The 22,487-nt window shown below is 38.6% G+C and overlaps 1 protein-coding gene across 1 annotated transcript in view; it reads left to right on the forward strand.

The window, feature by feature from the left end:
* Positions 1 to 22,487, forward strand: part of PLXDC2 (plexin domain containing 2) — a gene marked incomplete at both ends in the record, with an annotated part of 432,850 nt that overhangs the window by 335,012 nt on the left and 75,351 nt on the right. Inside the window, 2 exons of the mRNA XM_080716877.1 lie at positions 11,540 to 11,635; positions 11,872 to 11,953. Of these exons, the coding sequence (XP_080573003.1) occupies positions 11,540 to 11,635; positions 11,872 to 11,953 (178 nt within the window). The remainder of the gene's footprint in view (positions 1 to 11,539; positions 11,636 to 11,871; positions 11,954 to 22,487) is intronic.

Here is a 22,487-nt window from a genome sequence, read left to right on the forward strand (position 1 = left end):
AAATGTGGAAAATGTGGTATATACACATAATGGAATTGTACTCTGCCATAACAAAGAAAAAGTTATTTTCCTTGCAGGCAAATGGTGGACTTAGAGAATATCATGTTGAGATCGACCCGTCTTGGAAAGTTAGGGAGTGTGTGTCTCCTCTCATATGTTTAAGCTAGAGAGAAGATAGGACTTTAGGACTTTAGTTGGATGAGGAGCGAGGGACCATTATAAAAGATAAGAAGGGAAAGAGGAGGGGTAAAAGGAAGACTGAGGAAAGACATAATAGTGTTAAGTACCAATCTCACTACCATGCATGCAGAGGGAGGAGTGGGAAGTGCAGCGGGGTGAGCAAGAAAATACACCGAGAGCTGCGTGCATGTGTGTATCACTTCAACCTCACAACAATGTACAATTACAACGTGTTCATTAAAAATACAAAAATGGGCTCAAAACTATGGAAAACAAACATGTTTAAGTGCTTTTTTTCATAATATTTTTAGAACCCACTCCAGGCTCTTTCAGAATAATTGAACCTCATTTGTTATTTCCAAGCTGGTCAGCCTCTTCATTCACTTAAGGCCAGATCATCTTATACAAGTTGTATCATTTTGCTTTTCCCCTACTCAAAATTGAAAACCCTTAAAAAAATGATTCATTCTGCAGAAAGTAAAATTGCTTTGCTTTATAGCACATTTCAACAGATGTTTAGGTTCTTAAATATCCACTTGTTCGTGAAAGGCTCAACCCAAAGAGAAATAAATAGAAATCATGACGATTTTTGAAAAATGACTTTTTATTAAAAGCATTTTTGAGACCTGACATGGTGGCACACACCTGTAATCCTAGTTCTTGGGAACTAGGATCTCAGGTTTGAGGCCAGCCTCAGAAGCTTGGTGAAGACCTCAACAATGTAGTGACAGTCTATTTTATTTTATTTATTTTTATTTTTATTTTTTGGTGGTACTGGGGTTCCTGGAAGCCCTTCTACCTCTGGGCTACACTCCCAGACCTATTTTTATATTTTTATTTAGAAACAGGGTCTCCTAAACCAGCGCGCGGCTGGCTTCGAACCTGCGTGATCCTCCTGTCTCCGCCTCCCAAGCGCGAGGATTACAAGCGTGCGCCACCACGCCCGGCGATGACAGTCTATTTTAAAATTAAAAATAAAATAGGGCTAAGGATATAATAAGCTCAGAGGTATAATGTTCGTGGGTTCAATTCCCAGTACCACATGCACACACAGAAGAAAAGCATTTTGAAAGGTGATATTTTATGGTTTTAATTGATACATTACTAATATATCCTACGTGGGTAAGCCTGATTTGATCCCAAGAAGTAAAAAAAATCAAAATTTTCTTGACATAAGAAATAACTGATTAATTAATTTTAACATATTTGGGGATTTTTCTAGGGTTTCTATGAATAAGAAATATTTCCTCAAGAAATTGTGGCTAACCTATTTTTTAAATTAAATATCCTTCTTTATTTTTTATTGACATTTTCTCTCATAACACACTCTGAGAGAAAGCAAATTCTTACCAACTTATAGTGTATCTTTCAATTTATTTAATAAAGCTTGAATTATTTCATTTCTAATATAAAATTATAAAAGTTGCAAAAAAACTTTAACACATTGTTTAAAAGTCAGGGTATTTAAACATTCACTTATTTAATGCATACTTATTGAATATTTATTAGGACAACATTAATTGGTGTAAGAAAGAAACCCAAATTAATGTGATTTATTTTGTTCAAAACAGTAAATAAAAAAGCTCATCTTTTAAAACTCTACTCTGTAATTGCTTTAATATGGAGTCACAGGAAAGTCAAGACAGTTCTCAAAAATAACATATTTTTCTATATACTTTTTATCTGCCTTCTTATTTTAAATTACAACCTTGATATTAGAGTTTCTGTTTCTTCTTCATATTTGGTTTTTAATTTACTTTTCCTTTACCTTAATCATTTCTTACTTTTCCCTATTACATAATGAGTATGTCTGTTTTGACTTTACAATTTTCTCCTATTCAGAAAATATTTCTATTTTTAAATGGTACTAGTTGCCTACCTTTACAAACCTGGCTATGCTAGTTTTTCTAGTTAAATTTTGCTATAGGAAGTATTTGTTAATATAAAAGGGTTTTCCCCTTACACGAGCATCAAAGATTAGAGTAATTTAGCACTAAATTTGTGTGTGTGCATGTGTGTGAAAACACTTTTTATTCTATTTATTTATTTATGTATTCATTTATTTTTATTACATCGTAATGAGGTACAAGATGGTAGAGACATCCTACACATAACACTCATTCAGCCCTTACTCTCCTCTTCTCATGTTTTGCCTAGTGATTTGACTTCTTTCTGGTAAAGTGTCTCCTATGACCCTTTTTCTACCTAGCTTCCACATATTAGGAATCTGTGACTGACTACTGTCACTTAGCATAATTCTTCAGTTCCATCTATTTCCCTGTAAATGACATTAAGTCTGTTCTTTATGGCTGAGTACAATTCTGTTATGTACATATCCCACAGTTGCTTAATCCATTCATCTGTTGATGGACATCTTGGCTGGTTCCATAGTTTGGCAATTGTGAATTGTGAGGCTATGAACATCGATACACATGCATTATTTTGGTAGTTTGGTTTCAATTCTTTGGGGTACATACCCAGAAGAGGTATTGCTGGATCAGATGGTAGGTTCATTCCCATTCTTCTGAGGATCCTCCATACTGTTTTCCAAAGTGGTTGCACTAATATGCAAGGCCAACAGCAATGTACTAGAGTCCCTACTCTTCCCACTCTTGCCAGTATCTGTTATTGTGTTTTGGAGGATTGCCATTCTAATTGGAGTTAGGTAAAATCTCCAGGTAGTTTTGATTTACAGCTCTCTGTAAAAAAAAATTGTTAAACATTTTGTTCATACATTTATTGGCCATTTGAATTTCTTCTTTTGTGAAGTGTCTATTTAATACACTTTGAATTGACTCTTGTGCAGGGTAAGAAAGTGGGATTTATTCCCGTTTTTCTACATATTGTTAGCTAGTTTTACCACACCATTTGTTGAAGAGGTTATCTTTTTTCCAGTGTATGTTTTCGGCCCCTTTGTCAAAAATCAATTGACTGTAAGTATATGGATTTATTTGGGTCTCCTGTTCTACTCCATTGGTCTATGTGTTTGTCTTCTTGCCAATACTATGCTGTTTTTATTACTATGGCTTTTTAATATAGTTTGTAGTCAGGTATTGCAATGCCTCCTGCATGGTTTTTGTTGATGAGAACTACTTTGGCTATTCTGGGCTTTTTGTTGATCTAATTGAATTTAAGTACTGAATTTCTATTTCTGTCAGGAATATCCTTGGTAATTTAATGGGCACTGCATTGAATCTGTAGATCACTTTGAAAAGGATGGCCAATCTGATGATATTTACATTGATTACCCAAGAGCATGGAAGCGTTTCCATCTCCTAAGATCTTCTTCAATTTATTTTTTTCAATGTTTTATAATTTTCCTTGTAGAGTTCTTTTACCTCCTTGGTTAGGTTTATTCCTAAGTATTTTATTTTTTTGTAAGATATTATGAGTGGAAGTGTGTCCTGGATTTCTTTTTCAGTGGATTTATGGTTGGCATACAGGAAAGCTGTTGATTTCTTTAGATTTATTTTGTATCCAGACACTTTCCTGAATTTGCAGTTTTTCTTTTTATATTTGTGCCTTTTTCATTTCCTTCTTTTGCTTTATTTCTCTGGATAGAATCTCAAGCACTCTTAAAATGAAATGATAGTATGGATATCCTCGTCTTGTTCCTGTTTTTAATGGGACTCTTTCAGTTTTTCCCTATTTAATATGATGTTGGCTGTGGGCCTATTTTATATTGCATTCATGATGTTGAGGTATGTTCCTTCTATTCCAATTCTCCACAGTACTTTTAGCATAAATGAGTGTTGGATTTTGTCAAATGCTTTTTCAGCATCTATTGAAATGATCATATAATTTTTGTCTTTGGTTCTGTTGATGTGATGAATTACATGAATTTTTTTTTTTAATGTTGAAACAGGCTTACATCCCCGAGATGAACCCTACTTGGTCATGGTGTATGATTTTTTAGATGTTGTTTTGAATGCACATTTCTAGTATTTTGCTTAGAAGTTTTGCATCTAAGTTCATCTAAAATATAGGCCAATAGTTTTCTTTTTTTTGAGCTATATTTATTTGGTTTGAGCATTAATGTGGTGTTCACTTTATAGAATATATATTTGGGAGGGTCCAATTTCTTTATATTTCATGAATAGTTTGAAAAGTATTGGGATTATCTCCTTTATAAAGATTTTATAAAATTCACCTGGGAAACCATCTGGTCCTGGGCTTCTGTTTCATGATAGGCTCTTTATTCCTGCTTCAATCTCTTTGATTGCTATTGGTTGGTTTAAATTTTCTATATTTTCTTGACTCAGTTTAAGAATTTTATATGTGTCTATCAGTTTGTCAATTTCTTCTAGATTTTACATTTTGTTGAAGTATAGTTTTTCAAAAATAGTTTCTGATAATCCTCTGGATTTCAATGCTGTTGGTGGTTATATCTTCTTTCTCATTTCTTACTTTAGTAATTTGGATTGATTATCTCTTTCTTTTGTTTAGGTTGACTAGTAGTTTAGCTATCTTGTTTATTTTTTTTCCATAAACCAGCTATTTTTTTCATTGTATGTATTGTTAATTCTTTATTTCATTGAATTCTGCTCCGGTTTTAATAATTTTCTGTCTTTTACTGTTTGTGGGGTTAGACTGTTCCTGTTTTTCAAGACTTTTGAAGTGTGTCACTAGATTATTTATTTGGAGATTTTCTGTTCTTATGTGAACATTCAGCGCTATAAATTTCCCTCTTAATACTGCCTCGAAGGTGTCCCAGAGGTTTTGATATGTTGTGTTTCTATTTTTGTTTGTTTCTAAAATTTTTTTAAATTTCATCACTTACTTCTATGACCCTTTCCTTGTTCAGCAGTGTGGTGTTCAGCTCCACACGTTTATGTGGTTAATCTGGGTTTTCTTATGTTTGATTTCTAGTTTCATTCCCTTGTGGTCCAAAAATACACAAGGGAGTATGTTACATTTTTTAAATTTTCTAGTGCTTACTTTGTGGCCCAGAGAATGTGGTCTGTTTTGAAGAAGGTCTGTGAGCAATTGAGAAAAATGTGAACTCTACCGTAATTGGATGGAATATTCTGTATGTGTCTAATAAATAGAGCCATTTGTTTTATGGTGTTCTCTAGATCTGAGGCATATTTACTGACCTTTTGTCCAGATGACCAGTCTAGTGTTATGATAAGAATGTTGAAGTCTCTCAGTATTATTGTATTGGGATCTATTTGTGATTGAATGTCACAAAGAGTTTATTTTATGAAAGTGGCTGCACCTATGTTTGGGACATAAATGTTGATTATCATTATTTTCTTTTCCTATATTGTTCTTTTTACCAGTAAAAAAAAAAAAAAAAAAAATCTGTTTTGTCTCTTCTGATAAGTTTGTGTTTGAAATCTAATTTGTCTGATACCATAGTTGCTACTCCCGCTTGTCTTCAAGTTCCATTAGCATGGATTACTATGCTTCAGTCCTTCACTTTTAGTTTGTGACTATCTTTACTTGTAAAGTGTGTTTTGTACAGGCAGCATATAGATGAATTCAGGTTTTTAATCCATTTAATTGGGGGAATTGAGGCCATTTATGTTCAACATGATTATTGAGAGGTGACTTTTAATTCCTAACATTTTGAGTCTTAACTTCTATTTGAGGTAGGTTTGTTCTTTGCTTAGCTGTTTGTTTGATGAAAATTCTTGTTTCTTCTATTCTGGTGTTTATTACTTATTTCTTCTTTGTAATTAACTTATTTTAGTATTTGCTTTAGTGCTGGATTGGAAGACATTAATTCTTTCAGCTTCTGTTTACCATGGAAAATTTTTATTTCCCTGTTGAATTTAAGAGATGTTTTGGTTGGTAGAAATTTTTTGGCTATAAGGTCTTTTCTTTCAGAGTTTGGAATATGTTTCTTCAGGCCCTCTGTCTTTCATGAATTGGTTTGGAAAGTTTGGAGTGATCTAATTGATTTGTCTCTGAATGTCACTTGGTTTATTGCTTTTATTGCCTTTAAGATTTTTTTCTTGGCCTCTACATTAGTTAGTTTGGCTATTATTTTATATGGTGAACCTTTTCTCTGATCTTGTTTAAAGGGGGTTCTATATGTTTTCTGTACCTCTTTTTAAATGTTTAAACAATTTTCTAATAGTACTTCTTTTAAAAAGATTGTTGATTCCTTTGCTTTCACCTTCTTTTATTTCTTCTATACCTATTATTCTTAGGTTAGATCTTTTAAAATGGGTCCGTACCTATTCAGTGTCCAATTCATACTGTAGAATTGTTTCATTTTTCTAAATTAAACACTGCACATTTATTTTTGGAGTGGTCCTCTTCTAAAAGTGAGATTCTATTTTCCATGTGGTCTATTCTAATGTTTATAGTCTGTATTGATGTCTTCACTTTCTTTAGAGCTTCTTTCTGATTCTTGTTCAGGGTGTCATATTTTTTGTTTATTTGTTTTTTAGTTCTTTTATGCTCTCTGTAAATTCTTTTCAGAAATCTTGTACTATTTCTACTATTAAGGTTCTGATTTGTCTTTCTAGCAATTTCTGCAATTCTGTATTGTTGGGTTCTATTATTGTAGGGTTGTGGGAATTCAATGCTTTCTTGCTATTTCTCCTTCTCATGATTTCAGGTTTCTTAAGTTTTTATCTTTGTTTCTTTTAATAGCTATCTCTCACTCTGTAGTTGTCAGCTGGTATATACAATGGCAAGTTGTACTATATTCAATGGTGAAGGTTGAGTGAAAAAGAAAGTGATGTAAATGTAATAATAACTTAAAGTAGCAGATAGCATTAAGTAGAAGGAGAATCTGAGTGTAGTAAGGCAATATATAGTAGAAATTAGAGATACTGAATATGCAGGAGGATTCTAGTAACTGGTATAGTATAGTTAGTATAGTCAAAATAAGTAGGTTTAATACAAGATAAAGAAAAGAAAAAAGGGACAAAGAGGAGATTAAATATGAAAAAGGAAAGAAGCTTGCAAAAAGGGTGGGGAAGAGAGGAAACTAGCACACACACACACACACACACACACACACACACACACACACAACACCAAACCAAACCAAACCAACAACAGAAAAAACAACCCTGCAAATGTCTGAAAACTGAACAGACTTTCTCTCTGCACTCTCCCTGGGTCTATGTGGATTCTTTCAGCCATTTAAGGTTCATATTCTGTAATGGATTCTTGAGCATGTTCCAAGCACTTCCATTTTCTCTTTATCCTAAAATAATGATGTCATTTTGTAGCCCCGTTCTTTGGTCTCCATCATTGATTAAGACCCTAGCCTGGTATCTTTTGCTGTCTGGAAAGGCACTGAATACCACAGGCACCTCTCCTGCTGTAAGCCTGGGTCTCTGAGTTTTCAAAAAGGGTTTGTTTCTGAGACTCTTTTCATCTACACAGGTGGCCATTATCACTGGGACTGGATCTAGGGGTCTCCAAGCTTTTCACAGACTCTGCATCTATGTTTCTCCCTACTTACATAAGGGGAAGGTAGCATTGGAACCAGACCCAGTGTAGGAGTTGATGTTCTCCAGAGATAGAACTGGGTTGCTCTGACTTCTCCCCAATCACCACAATTTGGTGATTTTGGTGGTCCTGATAGCCCTATTAGGCCCTGTTCCCTTCAGACTGTAGGCCTCTTTGCCCAGTTGGCATTTGGGGCTATCTGTTAATCCATGCCTCTGCTGTGTCAGACAGAAGACTCCATACCCACTTTCACCAGAGCGAACCACAAAGTCTTACACCCTGTAAGTTTATCGCTTGCCGCAAAAGTCCCTGTGGCTGTCTTGAGCAGTCTCCTGCAAGGATGGCTGGTTCATTTACAGTGTTTCTGAGTGCTGCTCTGGATCTCTGAAAGATGCATGAGCTCAGCTGCTGCTGCTACAGCCTGTAGCCAGGTCTGGGCAGTAGGATCTCTGTGAAGCATGGTAGAAGGAGCCAACCACTTACAATTCTGATGACCTGCAGCCACTTACTTTAAGTCCTTGGCTTTTTTTCTGGAATACTTTGGAGGCCACAGTGCCAGCAGTCCTGGCAAGGTTAGGCAAGATGGTACTGCCACAGCCTCTGGAGGTGCAGCAGTTGGAGGTACTTTTCTGTCCTCTGTTCTGCCTTCTAGCTTTGGTTTGACCCCCTTGCAATTTTTGTTGCTCTGTTTAATTTTATGCTGGTTTCTTTCTCTTGTTAAGAAGTTGTTTTCACAGTGATAGAGAGAAAGTGTCAGTAAAACTGAGGTGTACTGCTTCCCTCGATCGCCATTTTCCTGGAAATTCTCCTCAAAACGCTTGTTTTAACATAAAAATTTTTACTTTATTTCATTGAAGTTTATTCTGTGAAATCCTCATCTCTTTATGTCATAAGAATAAAATTAATTACACATGATGAGATGTAATGACACTGCAAATATATATTACATCTTTCCATAAGTCTTGGGAGCAAGGAAGTGTCTTCCTGGGAAGGCACCATGTCCAGTCAGGCAGCCCTGTGAAAATGAAACTATGATGTTAGTTGCCCAGGAGTCACACCAGGCCACTGTGACCCCACACTGTACATGGGTTTGCTTTCATTTGGGGCAGACTGATTACTGAAGAAAGTCAGAAACTCATTTAATCCATTGGTAACATCTATGTAGAAGGAAGAGAAGTGTGAGGATTGTTCCAGATCCTGCTTATGATTTCCTTTAGGCATGCTCAAATAACATATGAAATCAGAACACTGAGGTTTAGCAAGGTTCTGAAACATTGAATGAAGTCAGGGGCTGTTTAGAGGAAAGCCCAAGAGGTTTCAATCAGCACTTCATTGTCACCTTAAGTTTATGTTGCTTTATCTAATGCTTAATCACATTATTATTTAATGCAGTTAGAATTACAGAGGGAATTTAAAACAAGATGCTGAAGCTAATGCATTTTTTATTTGTCAATGTTTTATTGAACAACTTCAACTAGATAATTCTGTCATTGCATTGCATTTTTGTGTGGAAAGCTTGTAACTGCTTTAATAGTGTCCCCTGTATCCCGAGCGTCTTTTTCCCCTGAGTCTTCATGCTAAGAATGAACCTTATGGTTGTGAAATCCTGATGCTCACCTAGAGGAGTCAGTGGTGCAGCGAGTTGAACTCAATCTGAACTAGAAAAGAAATGAGTTTTTACCATTTCGGGATGTCATTCAGCATTAGTAACACAAAAAAAAGAAATATTAGCAAATTATTTGACAATTGAGGCAACATGTTAAAACATTTATATAAATATGAGAGCAAGCCAATTTAGGAAATCCCTCATAAAGTCTCCTTGTGAGTGTTCACTTTCAAAACAGGCAAATAAACGAGATCGTGGCTGATTAAGCCACAATGCTTTCATTAGTCTGTGTGCACTTCAACTAGTGTTGTTAAATATTGGAGAGGATTCTTGGTGTCTCCATGTGATCACTTTGTCTCTCTTGCTGATGGTAACCTGACTTTCCCCATCATGCAATTCAATGTCTGTGCTTTCAATCACATTACCTTAAGATTTTGATTACTGAATGATGTTTTCTGTTAATCTAATCAAATTTATTTTTTAAAAGCCCCTAGTAGATGAGTATTATACTTAATCCTGTTTTTGCAAGATTGAAATAGCATAGCCCCCACTAAGACTGAATTTCTTGGCTTAACATCATTTTGGCTTATTTTTTTGAAGAACACACATGAGCTAAATGCATTTTTGGAATCAAATCAAAGCTTCTAGTATTGGCAGGGACAACCAGTGAATAAATTCCTAATGATATATTTTTAAGAGGGGTGTCTCTGAAATACCACAGAAATGGCCATTTGGAAGCTGTCATTGATTGGCAGGTCATCAAACAAAAATCATTTTTATTAGTTTTGGATGTCTTTAAGTCATCTCCACCCAAGAGTTGAAGTTATTTGAGCTGGTAATAGAATTAATGTAGAAATAAAGTTCTTTTTTTTTCTTTACTTTATGTATCTGTTCAATAATTAACTCCTAGCAATTTCCCAGATGATATTTTCAAAGTACAAAAAGAAATAAAGATAATACATATAAAAAACCAACTAAAATGGATACTGTGTACAAATTTTAGCATATTGATTCAAGAACCATCTTAATCATTGTTTAGCAAGGCCATATCATTTGTCTACTTCTGAAAAACAAATTATTGAAAAAATATATGTGAAAGCAATACAGTAAAATTCCATCCGAGTTAGACAAATGTAGATAAACAATCATTTTATTTTTAAGTCCAAAAGTGATAGCAGGATTCACATGCCTCAGATAACCTTATACTGTGAAACCAGCATTTTAATTTTTTTTTTTTTTTTTTTTTTTTTTGTGTGTGTGTGTGTGGTACTGAGGTTCCTGGAAGCCCTTCTACCTCCGGGCTACACTTCCACACCTATTTTTTTATATTTTTATTTGGAAACAGGGTCTCAAGCCAGCATGGCTCAGCTGGCTTCAAACCTACGCGATCCTCCTGTCTCTGCCTCCCAAGCTTGGGGATTATGAGCGTGCACCACCACGCCTGGCTTTTGTTTAATTTTTGATGAAGTATATCCTTTGAATAATTTGTCTTTTTCAGTCATAATAAAAATAAATTAATTTGATTAGGGCTTTAGAAGTGTTTTCCAAAGTGATAAGCCCACAGATAGTTTTAGTGAGTAACCCTGGTATAACTCTCAACCTGAAAGGCTTTGTTTTACCCTTCAAGTTTCATGGTATATACTTAAATGTGTTAAAAAATATGAATAATGTAGAGATATTTGTTAGTTATAAATAAATGTTTTTTCATTCTCTGCAACTTCTTGGATATATAGGCATCTTCTATCTCCTGATTACATTTGCCAAAAAGCAACTCATTATCTATAGCTGTAGATAGTGGAAAACTTAGAGAAGACCATCACTGGGTCTAATGACTTCGGTATAAATTTAATTCCTTCCATGACAAGATTAGAAGAAGATTTTAGAAGTTTCATTTTATTGTGATTTTAGTGAATAATCTACTCTCCACAGATCAAAATTCACTATAATTACAATAAAATAGAACTTAAGAAAACTTCTAATCTTGTCATGGAAGGAATTAAATTTATACTGAAATCGTTAGCCCCAATGATGGTTATTTATCTAACTAGTATGCATTTCTACTGTATTGCTTTCACACATTTTTCACAATGAGTGGGAGGCCTGCTAGCTAAGTGAGACTTAAAAGATTTTAATGAACCTTTTCAATTTTTTTATAAGAATACGTTGGAGTACATGGACATATGATTTTCAAGACTTTGTAATCAATCAATCATGTCATAGAGTCGTCATTTTAAAGCTGTGTAAATGTGAAATATGTAATTTTCCATCCAGTATTAAAATACTGTTGTAAGCTAGGAAATATATAGTCAATTTCCTTTCAATTTTTGTTTTTATTAGATGTTCGAAGAAGAACAATTTATGAATACCACCGAGTAGAGCTACAAATGTCAAAAATCACCAATATTTCAGCTGTGGAGATGACCCCATTACCTAGTAAGTTAATATATGAACAGACATTGTTGGGTAGAAAATATGAAACACGGATTCAATTATTAAAAAATCCTTGTTATAATTGCTGTATTAATGTTATGATTGTGTTTGGCATGAGTGGGCATTTTCATTCTGAGTGTGTTTAGGGATGGAGGGTGATTTTTATTTTGGCCAAGCAGTATTTATTTCTCCAACATGCTGTCAATTAGTTGTGATACATCTCTTCTCCCCCATTTCAGCATGTCTCCAGTTTAATAGCTGTGGACCCTGTGTATCCTCTCAGATTGGTTTCAACTGCAGTTGGTGTAATAAACTTCAAAGGTAAGAATCAATGATATAATGTTCTAAGTGTTATAATATGGTAACATTATATATACTAAATTGATAATATATTTTTTATATTTATTTATATATTTACAATATATTTATATATATATATGTTGATAATATATTTTAGTATTATATATACTAAATTGATAATATATTTTTTAGTTTCTTTAAAAAATTTAGAGACTTGTTTCAATTCAATTCTTGGCTGGTTCCATAGTTTGGCAATGGTGAATTGCACACTATGAACATAGATCGTCATGCATTATTTTGTAGTTTGGTTTCCATTCTTTCGGATAGATACCCAGAAATGGTATCAATCTTCATAGCTGCACAATTCACCATAGCCAAACTATGGAACCAGCCAAGATGCCCATCAACAGATGCATGGATTACAAAACTGTGGGATACGTACACAATGGAATTTTACTCAGCCATAAAGAAAAACACAGTTATATCATTTACAGGGAAGTGGATGGGACCGAAGAACATTAATGCTAAGTGAGATTAATCAGTCACAAAAAATAAGAAATCGGATGTTCTCCTTAATATGCAAAAGCTAAGGAGAAAACGGGTCTTAGGAGGAACTCTACACAAAGAAGGAGATACTGTAGATGAGCCAATAAGGTGACCTCAGGGGATGGGAGGGGGAAGAGGGAAATTCTCTAATGTACATGATGCATTTTAACAGGCATATCAATGTCAATCACTAAGCCAAACATGAGAAGGAGCGAGGGAGAGCGAATGGGGCAGGAACTGGGTAAGGGCTACTTGGGTGATGTATGCATGTATGCCTCCATCATCTTGTACTCCATTAAGATGTATGACTACAATGCAACTATAAATGGTTTTTTAAAAAGTTTACAGCCGGGCGTGGTGGCGCACACTTGTAATCCCTGCGTTTGGGAGGCTGAGACAGGAGGATCGCACAGGTTCGAAGCCAGCCGCGTGCGCTGGCTTAGGAGACCCTGTTTCCAAATAAAAATATAAAATAGGTCTGGGAGTGTAGCCCGGAGATAGAAGGGCTTCCAGGAACCCCAGTACCACCAAAAAAAAAAAAAAAAAAAAGTTTACTGATTTTCATAAATGTTCAGAAGGATTGTTTGGTCCCTCGAGACTGGCTGCGGTGGGAGAGATGATCTGCAGGAGAGTAGACAGCTGTTCTCCTGCTGTAATCAATAGACATGGTTCCACCAAACCCTTGCAGAAAATTAGGCAAATTGAGCTGATGCAGAGGAGAAAGAAACTCCATGAATGCCTGCTTAGTTTCAGAAGAAAAGAGCGTAGCCTCGGTGGACCTGGGGAAGTCTTGAACAGGCCTGAGATACTTGCATCCTGTTGGAAAGAAAAGATGAAGCCTTGTCAATGTATTTTGTCATTTGTTCAACCATTCTGTGTATCATTTGTGTGCCAGGCGCTTGAAACAGAGCAGTGAATGATATCAGTTGGTCCTCACCCCCCATTGGGTTAAAATCTTTATGGAAATCAGTCCTTCTCACCTTGAGAGTCTATGAGAAATTGGCTTCTTTCTCCCAGATGGAAAACTGAATAGCCTGCTGTCGGTACATGTTGCTGCCACAGAGTAGAAGCAGTCTCTTATTATCCCTTTGCTACAGCATTGCTACTAAAGGCATGTTTGGGAATACTTTGAAAGTTATTGAAGGATAAAAATAGAATGCCAAAGCTCTGATAACAAGCAAGCTTTTAACTCCCTAACTTTGGGACAACCACTTCAGTCTTGTCGCCAGAACAGTCTTATTTATGATAACTTCAGTTTTGTTTTCAATTGAACATGATGTTCCAGAAATTTCCTTTGGGAAATGAATTTTGAATAATGAAAGAGCCAGCAGGCAGTTAGCATCTTTCAAAGTAGATTTTTAACTTAGTTATCTATCCAGAGTGGGGAGAACTGCTATAAAATCAAAGGTTCATGATTGTTTATATTCCTATTTGACTATAATTCCATAAAGATTACATGCATAACAAGTTTTTCAAAATCTGTTTAGATATAACCAAAGGAAAGCTAAAGAGACAGAATTTTAGCATGTAATCCTTATACTTGGGAAGCTAAGACAGGAATATCTAGGTTTGAGGACAGCCTCGGCAAACAGCAAGGCTCTCAAGAACCTAGCCAGACCCTATTTTTTTTTTAATAAATTTTTATTGGTGCATTGTAGTCGTACATCTTAATGGGATAAAAAAAAAACTTATGGAGATATACATGCACACATCACCCAATTAACCCTTACCCAGTTCCCATCCCATTCCCTCTCCCTCCCTCCTTCCCATACTTGGTTTAGTGATTAATTTTGATGCATTTGTTTAAGTGCATCATGTGCTTTAAAGAGCTTCCCTCTTACCCCCTCCCATACCCTCAGGTCACCTTAATTGCTCCTCTGTAAGATCTCCTTCTTCATCTAGAGTTCCTTCTGTTACCCAGTTCTCCCTAGATTTCACATATTAGGGAAATATTCCATTTCTTATTTTTTGTGACATTTTTCTGTAAATTCCATTTTTCTGTAAATTCCATAATTTTGTTTCCCTTGTGGGAAAAGTTCCATTGTGTACACATCCCTTAGTTTTGTAATCCACTCATCTGTTGAAGGACATCTTGGCTGGTTCCATAGTTTGGCAATGGTGAATTGTGTAGCTATGAACATAGATACTCATGCATTATTTTGGTAGTTTGGTTTTCATTCTTTCGGGTAGTTGCCAAGAAACGGTATTGCTGGATCATATGGTAGGTGATCCATTCTTCTGAAGATCTCCCATACTGTTTTCTGAAGTGGTAACCCCACCGATAATGTATTAGAATTTCTACTTCTGCACATCTGGTCAATTGCAGTTTCTTTCTTCCTTGGAAGTGATGAGTCACTTTTCTGACTCCTTAGCCAGGTTCTGGGTTTGTTAAAGGCAAAGACAATATACAATTTGCTCTTATATATAGCTTAAGAATATACAGGGTAATGCAGAAAAGTGAGAGAATGAATAAATCATGTTCAAGTTCCAAACGAAAGTATCATGATTAGGTTTTTCTGAGACTGAAGCATTTCCCAGGCTCAGGAACAACTTCCAGTGCCTAAAACCAAGGAAGTCCAGGAAAACAACACTTAATGGCCATCCCAGCAAGAATGCAATCTGGATAATTCTTAAGTGAAATAATGTTATAAAAAAAGGAAGCCTTAGAAGACTTACCTAGAACCCTACCTACCTATCCACCTACCTACCCATAACTGTCATTTAAATATATTTTGTTGAATGAAAATATATGTTTAAACTTTCAAGCAATCAATGTCGGCAGTTGCAACATAACCACAGGTTGGAGTCAGCTTCTACTGTTAACACTTCCACTTTATTGAGAGGTATCTCAGCCAAATATTGAGCCAAGGGGTTTTTATTGGTGCATTATAATCATTCATCATGATGAAGTTCAGAGTGCTAGAGACGGACAGGCTCACAGCACGCAGGAGGCGCCCCTGGCTCCCACCTCCCCGCGCCAGTGTTGAGATCGGCAGTGGGTGTGCATCGTGTTTACCGAAGTGTTTCCTTCATCAAATCTCCATCCCCCCACCCACTTCCTTCCCCATCTCTTGCCCTTCCATCCCTCCACTGGGCTTTCTCCTCCTTTGCCTGGATTCTCTTTTCTAGTTCAGTTTCTCCTTAGTTTCCACATAATGACAGAAAACATGACTCTTCATATTTTGTGAATGACTAATCTCACTTAGCATAATGTTTTCTAGTTCCATCCACTTCCCTGCAAATTATATTATTTATTTTTTAGTGTCTGAGTAGAAAATTCATGTGTACATCCCAAATGTTGCACTTAAAAATCTTTCGGCAGCAGAAGAAACTGGTTGAGGGGAGTTGTTTGTACAGGTTTCAAACCTCTCAGTTCATCATTTGGAATCGAATTTCCAACTCTCCGACTCCAGCTTTTAGTCTTGTGAGCACACAGTGTTTACTTCATACCTGCCGAGTTGCCGGGGCATTAAATAAGCGAATCTTCATTGTCTCCTGGAAAATGGTGGCCATATTACTGAAAACAGTCAATCTTTTCATATCAGCAAGAGAGATACATGATTTTGAAACAGACATGAGAAAAACATAGAGGAGATTTACAATATGCCTAAGACTTCTGTGCATTATAAAAGCATAGTCTCTTTGCAATCAATAGAGAAAAGAAAGGATCTCGTAGGATTGCAGAGGGAATTCACCATAGAACATTACTAACAATGTGCAAGTTTTTTTGTTTTTTTTTTTCATCTTGCTCTTTGGTGCTTTGTGCAATGCCAAAACACGGATTTAAATCTTGAATTTATTTTTAATTCCTCAGCAGCCCAGTTATATACATATCAAAATCTGTTTAATTAATTGGTTTAACTATGGCTCATTGCACTTTTGTTCAGTTTACTTTCCCCCCTTGCATTTTATTAATTTCTTCTTAGACCTGTGAGCTTCAAAACGTTGCTTTGCTGCCCAGCATTATTTCCCCAGACTTTTTTAGAGCTTTTACGAAAAAATTAAACAAGAAGCTAAGCAGCACAAAAATTGCCCATCCTACCCCATTTAGTTTCTCTTGTGCGCTCCTTTATTCCTGAAGGATAATCCAGTTGCTGGTAATTACTGAACTCTTTATTCAGGCTTGCTCTAAAAAGATAAGATAATTTTAATTGTTTTTTTTTTTGTTTCTTTCCTTTAGTTCCCATTTTCAGGGAGCAAAAACTAAGGCAAAATGTTAGTAATGGTTTGCACTAGGTCCGACAGGATTTAAGTTATAGGACATATAAGAACGGTAATTGAAAGCACTTAACTTTACTCAGCCCATTTTTTTCTAGGCAAACCCGTGTTTATTTCCTCACTGCAAATTGAGAGGGCTTGAATCAATCATTTTCAGATCTCTCTTAAGTCTTTACTCATTCGGCAAAAAATAGTGAGTGCCTCTGTTCAAGTGGATATTCAAGATTCAGCCAGGTACTGAGGCACACATCTCAGTATTTGGGAGGCTAAAACGGGAGGATCCAGATTCAAGGCCAACCTCAGCAACTTAGCAATACCCTCAGCAACTTAGTGAAAATATGTTTCAAAATAAAAGCAAATAATATGGAACTGTAGAATGCCCCCAGACTTGACCCCCAGTACCGAAATATCAAACAAACAAACAAGATAGTGGATTCCATAGTGAAAAAAGACAAACCACTTTCCTCATAGAGTTTACATCCTTATGTAGATTTTTGAGCAAATAAAATTTTGCAAATAGAAATAGTTATGAGAACTATGGAAACAGAAAATCAGGACAGTGTTAGCAGAAATATGATTAATAAGAATAAAAAGGTTTTCTTGGTATCATTTTTAAGCAACCTTGCCCTTTCGAAGAGTTCTTAGTGTGATCAGCCTTCATCATCCAAAACTTAATTTTTTAAGTGAATACACATTTCATCTCATAAATACTCGTGTTTATCAAATGCTTCTACACAAGCAGGCGGTGACCCAATACTGAGGCGGTTAGAACAGTGAGCAAGCGTTCATCAAAGCCTCAGCTTTCCTGGGGCTTGTAGTTCAGCTTGATAAGCCAGAAAACAAGTGAATTAATCATTCAGAGAATCAGATGGTGATTACTGACCTGCTGAATGTGGAAGAGCTGGTAGCTCCTACAGGCTGGACAGCCAGGAAAAGACTTCTGGGAGGAAGTGGTGGTGAGACTGAGATCAGAATGGCAGGGAGCCAGCTCCACCAACATGAAAGCCAAGGACATTTCAAATGGGATGGCAAGTGCAGGTCCTGTGGTCGACTCCAGCTTGATCTGGTGAGAACAAGAGAGACGCCTGGCGAGTCTGAAGGATTGTGAGCTGGGCATGTGCTACCACGTGAGGTCACAGAGGCAGACATGTGCCCAGGAGATGGAAGGTGGGGAAGGGCTTTATTCTCAAATGGGAAGCTTTGGATTTTACACCTTAAACAGGGGAAATGATGGTGTTTTTAAGACTGATATTTGAAAGTAGCCAGTTCAAGGAGAATAGGTCTGTTTGTTTGTGACAGGCAGGTCAGAACAATAAGGAGGAGAACAGTAGAAAGAAAGTGTACAAGTCAAAGTGTCTACAGGAGGGCTTGGACATAGGTGATAGCTATGGGGATGATACGAGATTCATGAATGCAAGCTAGATTTTGGAAAGAGAAAAGTTATATACTAAAAGGCTAGGAGTCAAGAAAGGCGGAGAACATCAAGGACCCCTTTAAATTTGGGGTTTAGCAACTTTGTGGATGGTGACGCTCACTTCTGAGATAAGTGAAATGGTACAAGAGCAAGGAGAAACAGCGCGTCTGACTGGGCACAGCCTGTGCCGTCCATCAGATCTCAAGGAGAAATGGTGCATGGGAAGGGATACGAAAAGAGAAAACTCCAGAAAGGTTAAGATTGGAGAGGCATTATCATGTAGATAGAATTTAAATTCATGGGGCTGAATGAGATCATCTACGGAGAGAGTGCAAATTAAAAATAGCCTAGGAGGGTCCAAGCAAGTGGCGTAGTATAACGAGGGGTGATGCTAATCTCCCCTTACACAAAATTACTTTAAAAGTACATTCATTTGTATGTGTTTTTATAGACAAAGAATCCCTCTGGAAAGGTATGTGACAAACCCGCAACAATATTTGTCAATTTGTCACTGGAAAAATGGTAGCGAACAGGACCAAACACAAGAGTGGAACTTTTCATTACAGTTTATTTTGTATGATCTGAAGTGTTGTTGTCAGGAGTCGAGGGCATAAAAAAGCAGAAAAAAAAAATAAGGGAACATAAGCGCCTGTAAAGACAGGAAATGCAAGTCTTAAATTGTAGCATCTCCCATAATACCCCACAGAGTGCCTGGTCTAATAAAAAACCAAAATCATCATGTAGTTAGACTTTATTATGCAGATAATTGAGGCCAGAAATTTCTTTTCCTGAGAATCTTTTTTTTTTTTTTTTTTTTTTTTTTGGTGGTAGTACTGGGGGTGGAACCCAGAGGCTTCTACCTCTGGGTTATATTCCCAGACCTATTTTTTTATATTTTATTTGGAAACATGGTCTCACTGAGTTGCCGAGGGCCTCACTCAGTAGCTGAGGCTGGCTTCGAACCCGAGCGATCCTCCTGTCTCAGCCTCCCAAGTGCTAGGATTACAAGTGTGCGCCACCACGTGCGGCTTTTTCCTGAGAATCTTAACGGCCCATGAAGGCTATTACTATTCAATGGCTTTGTCAGATTCGACCAAATTATATAAGAAGAACTAAGCTAGATGAATAGGGTGAAAACCTGAAATCCCAGTGCTTGGGCAGCTGAGATGGGAGGATCTCAGATTCAAGACCAGTCTCAGCAATTTAACAGAGACCCTCAACAACCTAGTGAGACCCTGTTTCAAAACAAAAACTAAAAAGGGCTGGGAGTGTACCTCAGAGGTAGTAGGTCCTTGAGTTCAATCCCCAGTACTGAACAAAAAAAAAAAAAAAAAAAAATCTCAGCTAAGCTAGTGAATGGGATAAGTGTCAGCATGCGCACTTAAGCAGGCGGTGCACTTTCTTAACCTTGTGGTGCTACCCCTTTGGTGCCTGTTTCAAAAAATATGTTATGTTAGTGTTGTATGTTTGCTTAGGTCTACTTGCAAAATCTGGGGGTAAATATCATGAGAGTCCATTCATTCAAAGGATACACAGAATAGGCATACCTCTATACACAGAAAAAAAAATTTACTTACAAAATAGTGGTACAACATAGTCATTGAAGAAGAAATGGGAGATGGTGGTAAGCATGAACAACTGCTGTGTCTGTTTCAACCTTCTTCCTCTAGTGCACTTCCCTGGGCATGGCTGGCACGGACCAGTCTTTTCCTTTGAACCAACTGCATTCCCGTGTAGCAAATCAAAAAGGAACAGAAGGAAATTACTATATATATTATATTTCAAAATTTTTGAAAATGTATAAAGTCAGAAATACTGGCCAATAATTCATGAACAATAGGGAATATGTTATCAACCAAAATCAATCAAGGTCAAAAGACGCCTTTCTTCCGTAGATGTAACAAATTTTACAAACTTGAATCTACTCATAGCACAGTCATTCTACTTATAGAAATTAAACTATCTAAGCTTGGGAAGTGAGTGATGCAGAGAAAACGTTAGTGAAAAGAACTGGATTTTTTCTTAAAAACATATGAATCTAAAGATTTTAGAATCCTGTTAGCTAAGTGAGGTCAGGATCTTATTTCAGAAGGTTTAAAAATTTCTACAGAGTGATATTTCAAAGTTCTAAAGGAATTAAAGCATTTCTAAAAATTCCATATAGCCAGGGAGGCTTTCACCTGTAATGCCTACAGGAGGTGAATTGAATTTTTGTTTTATTTTAGTATAAGACTTTGTATCAGTCTTTTCAAATTAATAAAGAACTCAGCACTTCTACTAATTGTTAGTCTTGAAATATAGCATATAATTGTCTCTTAAGGATGCAGGATTAGTCTGGTTTTCCTCCTTATGAGCCTTCTACATCCAGCTTTAACAAAAGTGTTCTAATTCATGTTGTGTGGGTTAATTATGATAATCCAGTGAGTTGTGGCATTATTGTAATTTATTACTTAAAAACATTTTAAAGAATATTCCAGCCACGTGTGGCGGTGGTGGTGGCGGTGGCGGTGGCGGTGGCGGCGGTGGTGGTATGAGATTGTAATCCCAATTGATTGTAATCAACTTTGGAGGTTGAGCCAGGAGGATCGTAGGGTCACAGCCAGCCTCAGCTACTTAGTGAGCCCATCAACAACTTAGCGAGACCCCGTAAAATAAAAAAATAGGGCTAGGGATGTAGCTAAGAAGCAGAATTCCCCTCAGTTCGATCCATAGTAATGAAAAAAAAAAGAATATTTCAATATAGAGGACATTTTTTCAAAGATAAGAGAATGGTAACAGTTTTTCTCCTTGAGGAAACTGCCACTAATTAGAATGTGGTACAGAGAGAATATTGTCAATTTATCATGGCCCATTTTGCAAGATGTCATGGTTTAAATATAAAATGTCTCCAAAAGCTCATGCTTTAGGCAGTGCAGCCAGGAACGGAGGCAGGACATGGCTGGAGGAGGGGCATTACACAGGCAGGCGCAGGCTGGGACTGGGTCTGTCCCTGGGCCCCCCTCTACGCCTCCTCCTCCTCCTCCTCCTCCCTCCTCCTCCTCCTCCTCCTCCTCCTCCTCCTCCCCCTCCTCCCCCTCCTCACACTCCTCCTCCTCCTCCCCCTCCCCCTCCTCCCCCTCCTCCCCCTCCTCCTCCTCCCCCTCCTCCTCCTCCTCCTCCTCCCCCTCCTCCCCCTCCTCCTCCTCCTCCTCCTCCCCTTCCCCCTCCTCCTCCTCCTCCTCCTCCCCCTCCTCCTCCTCCTCCTCCTCCTCCTCCTCCCCCTCCTCCCCCTCCTCACACTCCTCCTCCTCCTCCCCCTCCCCCTCCTCCCCCTCCTCCCCCTCCTCCTCCTCCCCCTCCTCCTCCTCCTCCTCCTCCTCCCCCTCCTCCCCCTCCTCCTCCTCCTCCTCCTCCCACTCCTCCTCCTCCTCCTCCTCCTCCTCCTCCCCCTCCTCCCCCTCCTCCTCCTCCTCCTCCTCCCCCTCCTCCTCCTCCTCCTCCTCCTCCTCCCCCTTCTCCCCCTCCTCCCCCTCCTCCTCCTCCTCCTCCTCCCCTTCCTTGTCTCCTTTTCCTGTCTCCTCCTCCCTTTCTTTCCTCCCCCTCTCTTTTCTCCCGCCTCCTCCTCCCCCTCCTCCTCCTCCTCCTCCTCCTCCCCCCTCCTCCTCCTCCTCCTCCTCCCCCTCCTCCTCCTCCTCCTCCTCCCCCTCCTCCTCCTCCTCCTCCTCCTCCTCCCCCTCCTCCCCCTCCTCCCCCTCCTCCTCCTCCTCCTCCCCCTCCTCCCCCTCCTCCCCCTCCTACTCCTCCTCCTCCTCCCCTTCCTTGTCTCCTTTTCCTGTCTCCTCCTCCCTTTCTTTCCTCCCCCTCTCTTTTCTCCGCCTCCTCCTCCCCTCCTCCTCCTCCTCCCCCTCCCCCTCCCCTCCTCCTCCTCCTCCTCCTCCCCCTCCTCCCCCTCCTCCCCCTCCTCCTCCTCCTCCTCCTCCCCTTCCTTGTCTCCTTTTCCTGTCTCCTCCTCCCTTTCTTTCCCCCTCCTCCTCCTCCTCCCCCTCCTCCCCCTCCTCCCCCTCCTCCTCCTCCCCCTCCTCCCCCTCCTCCCCCTCCTCCCCCTCCTCCCCCTCCTACCCCTCCTCCTCCTCCTCCTCCTCCTCCTCCTCCCCCTCCTCCCCCTCCTCCTCCTCCTCCTCCTCCCCCTCCTCCTCCTCCTCCTCCTCCTCCTCCCCCTTCTCCCCCTCCTCCCCCTCCTCCTCCCCCTCCTCCCCCTCCTCCTCCTCCTCCTCCTCCCACTCCTCCTCCTCCTCCTCCTCCTCCTCCCCCTCCTCCCCCCTCCTCCTCCTCCTCCTCCTCCCCCTCCTCCTCCTCCTCCTCCTCCTCCCCCTTCTCCCCCTCCTCCCCCTCCTCCTC

The sequence above is a fragment of the Muscardinus avellanarius genome (genome assembly GCF_963383645.1).
Source record: "Muscardinus avellanarius genome assembly, chromosome: 20".
In the NCBI taxonomy this organism is placed as follows: domain Eukaryota; kingdom Metazoa; phylum Chordata; class Mammalia; order Rodentia; family Gliridae; genus Muscardinus; species Muscardinus avellanarius.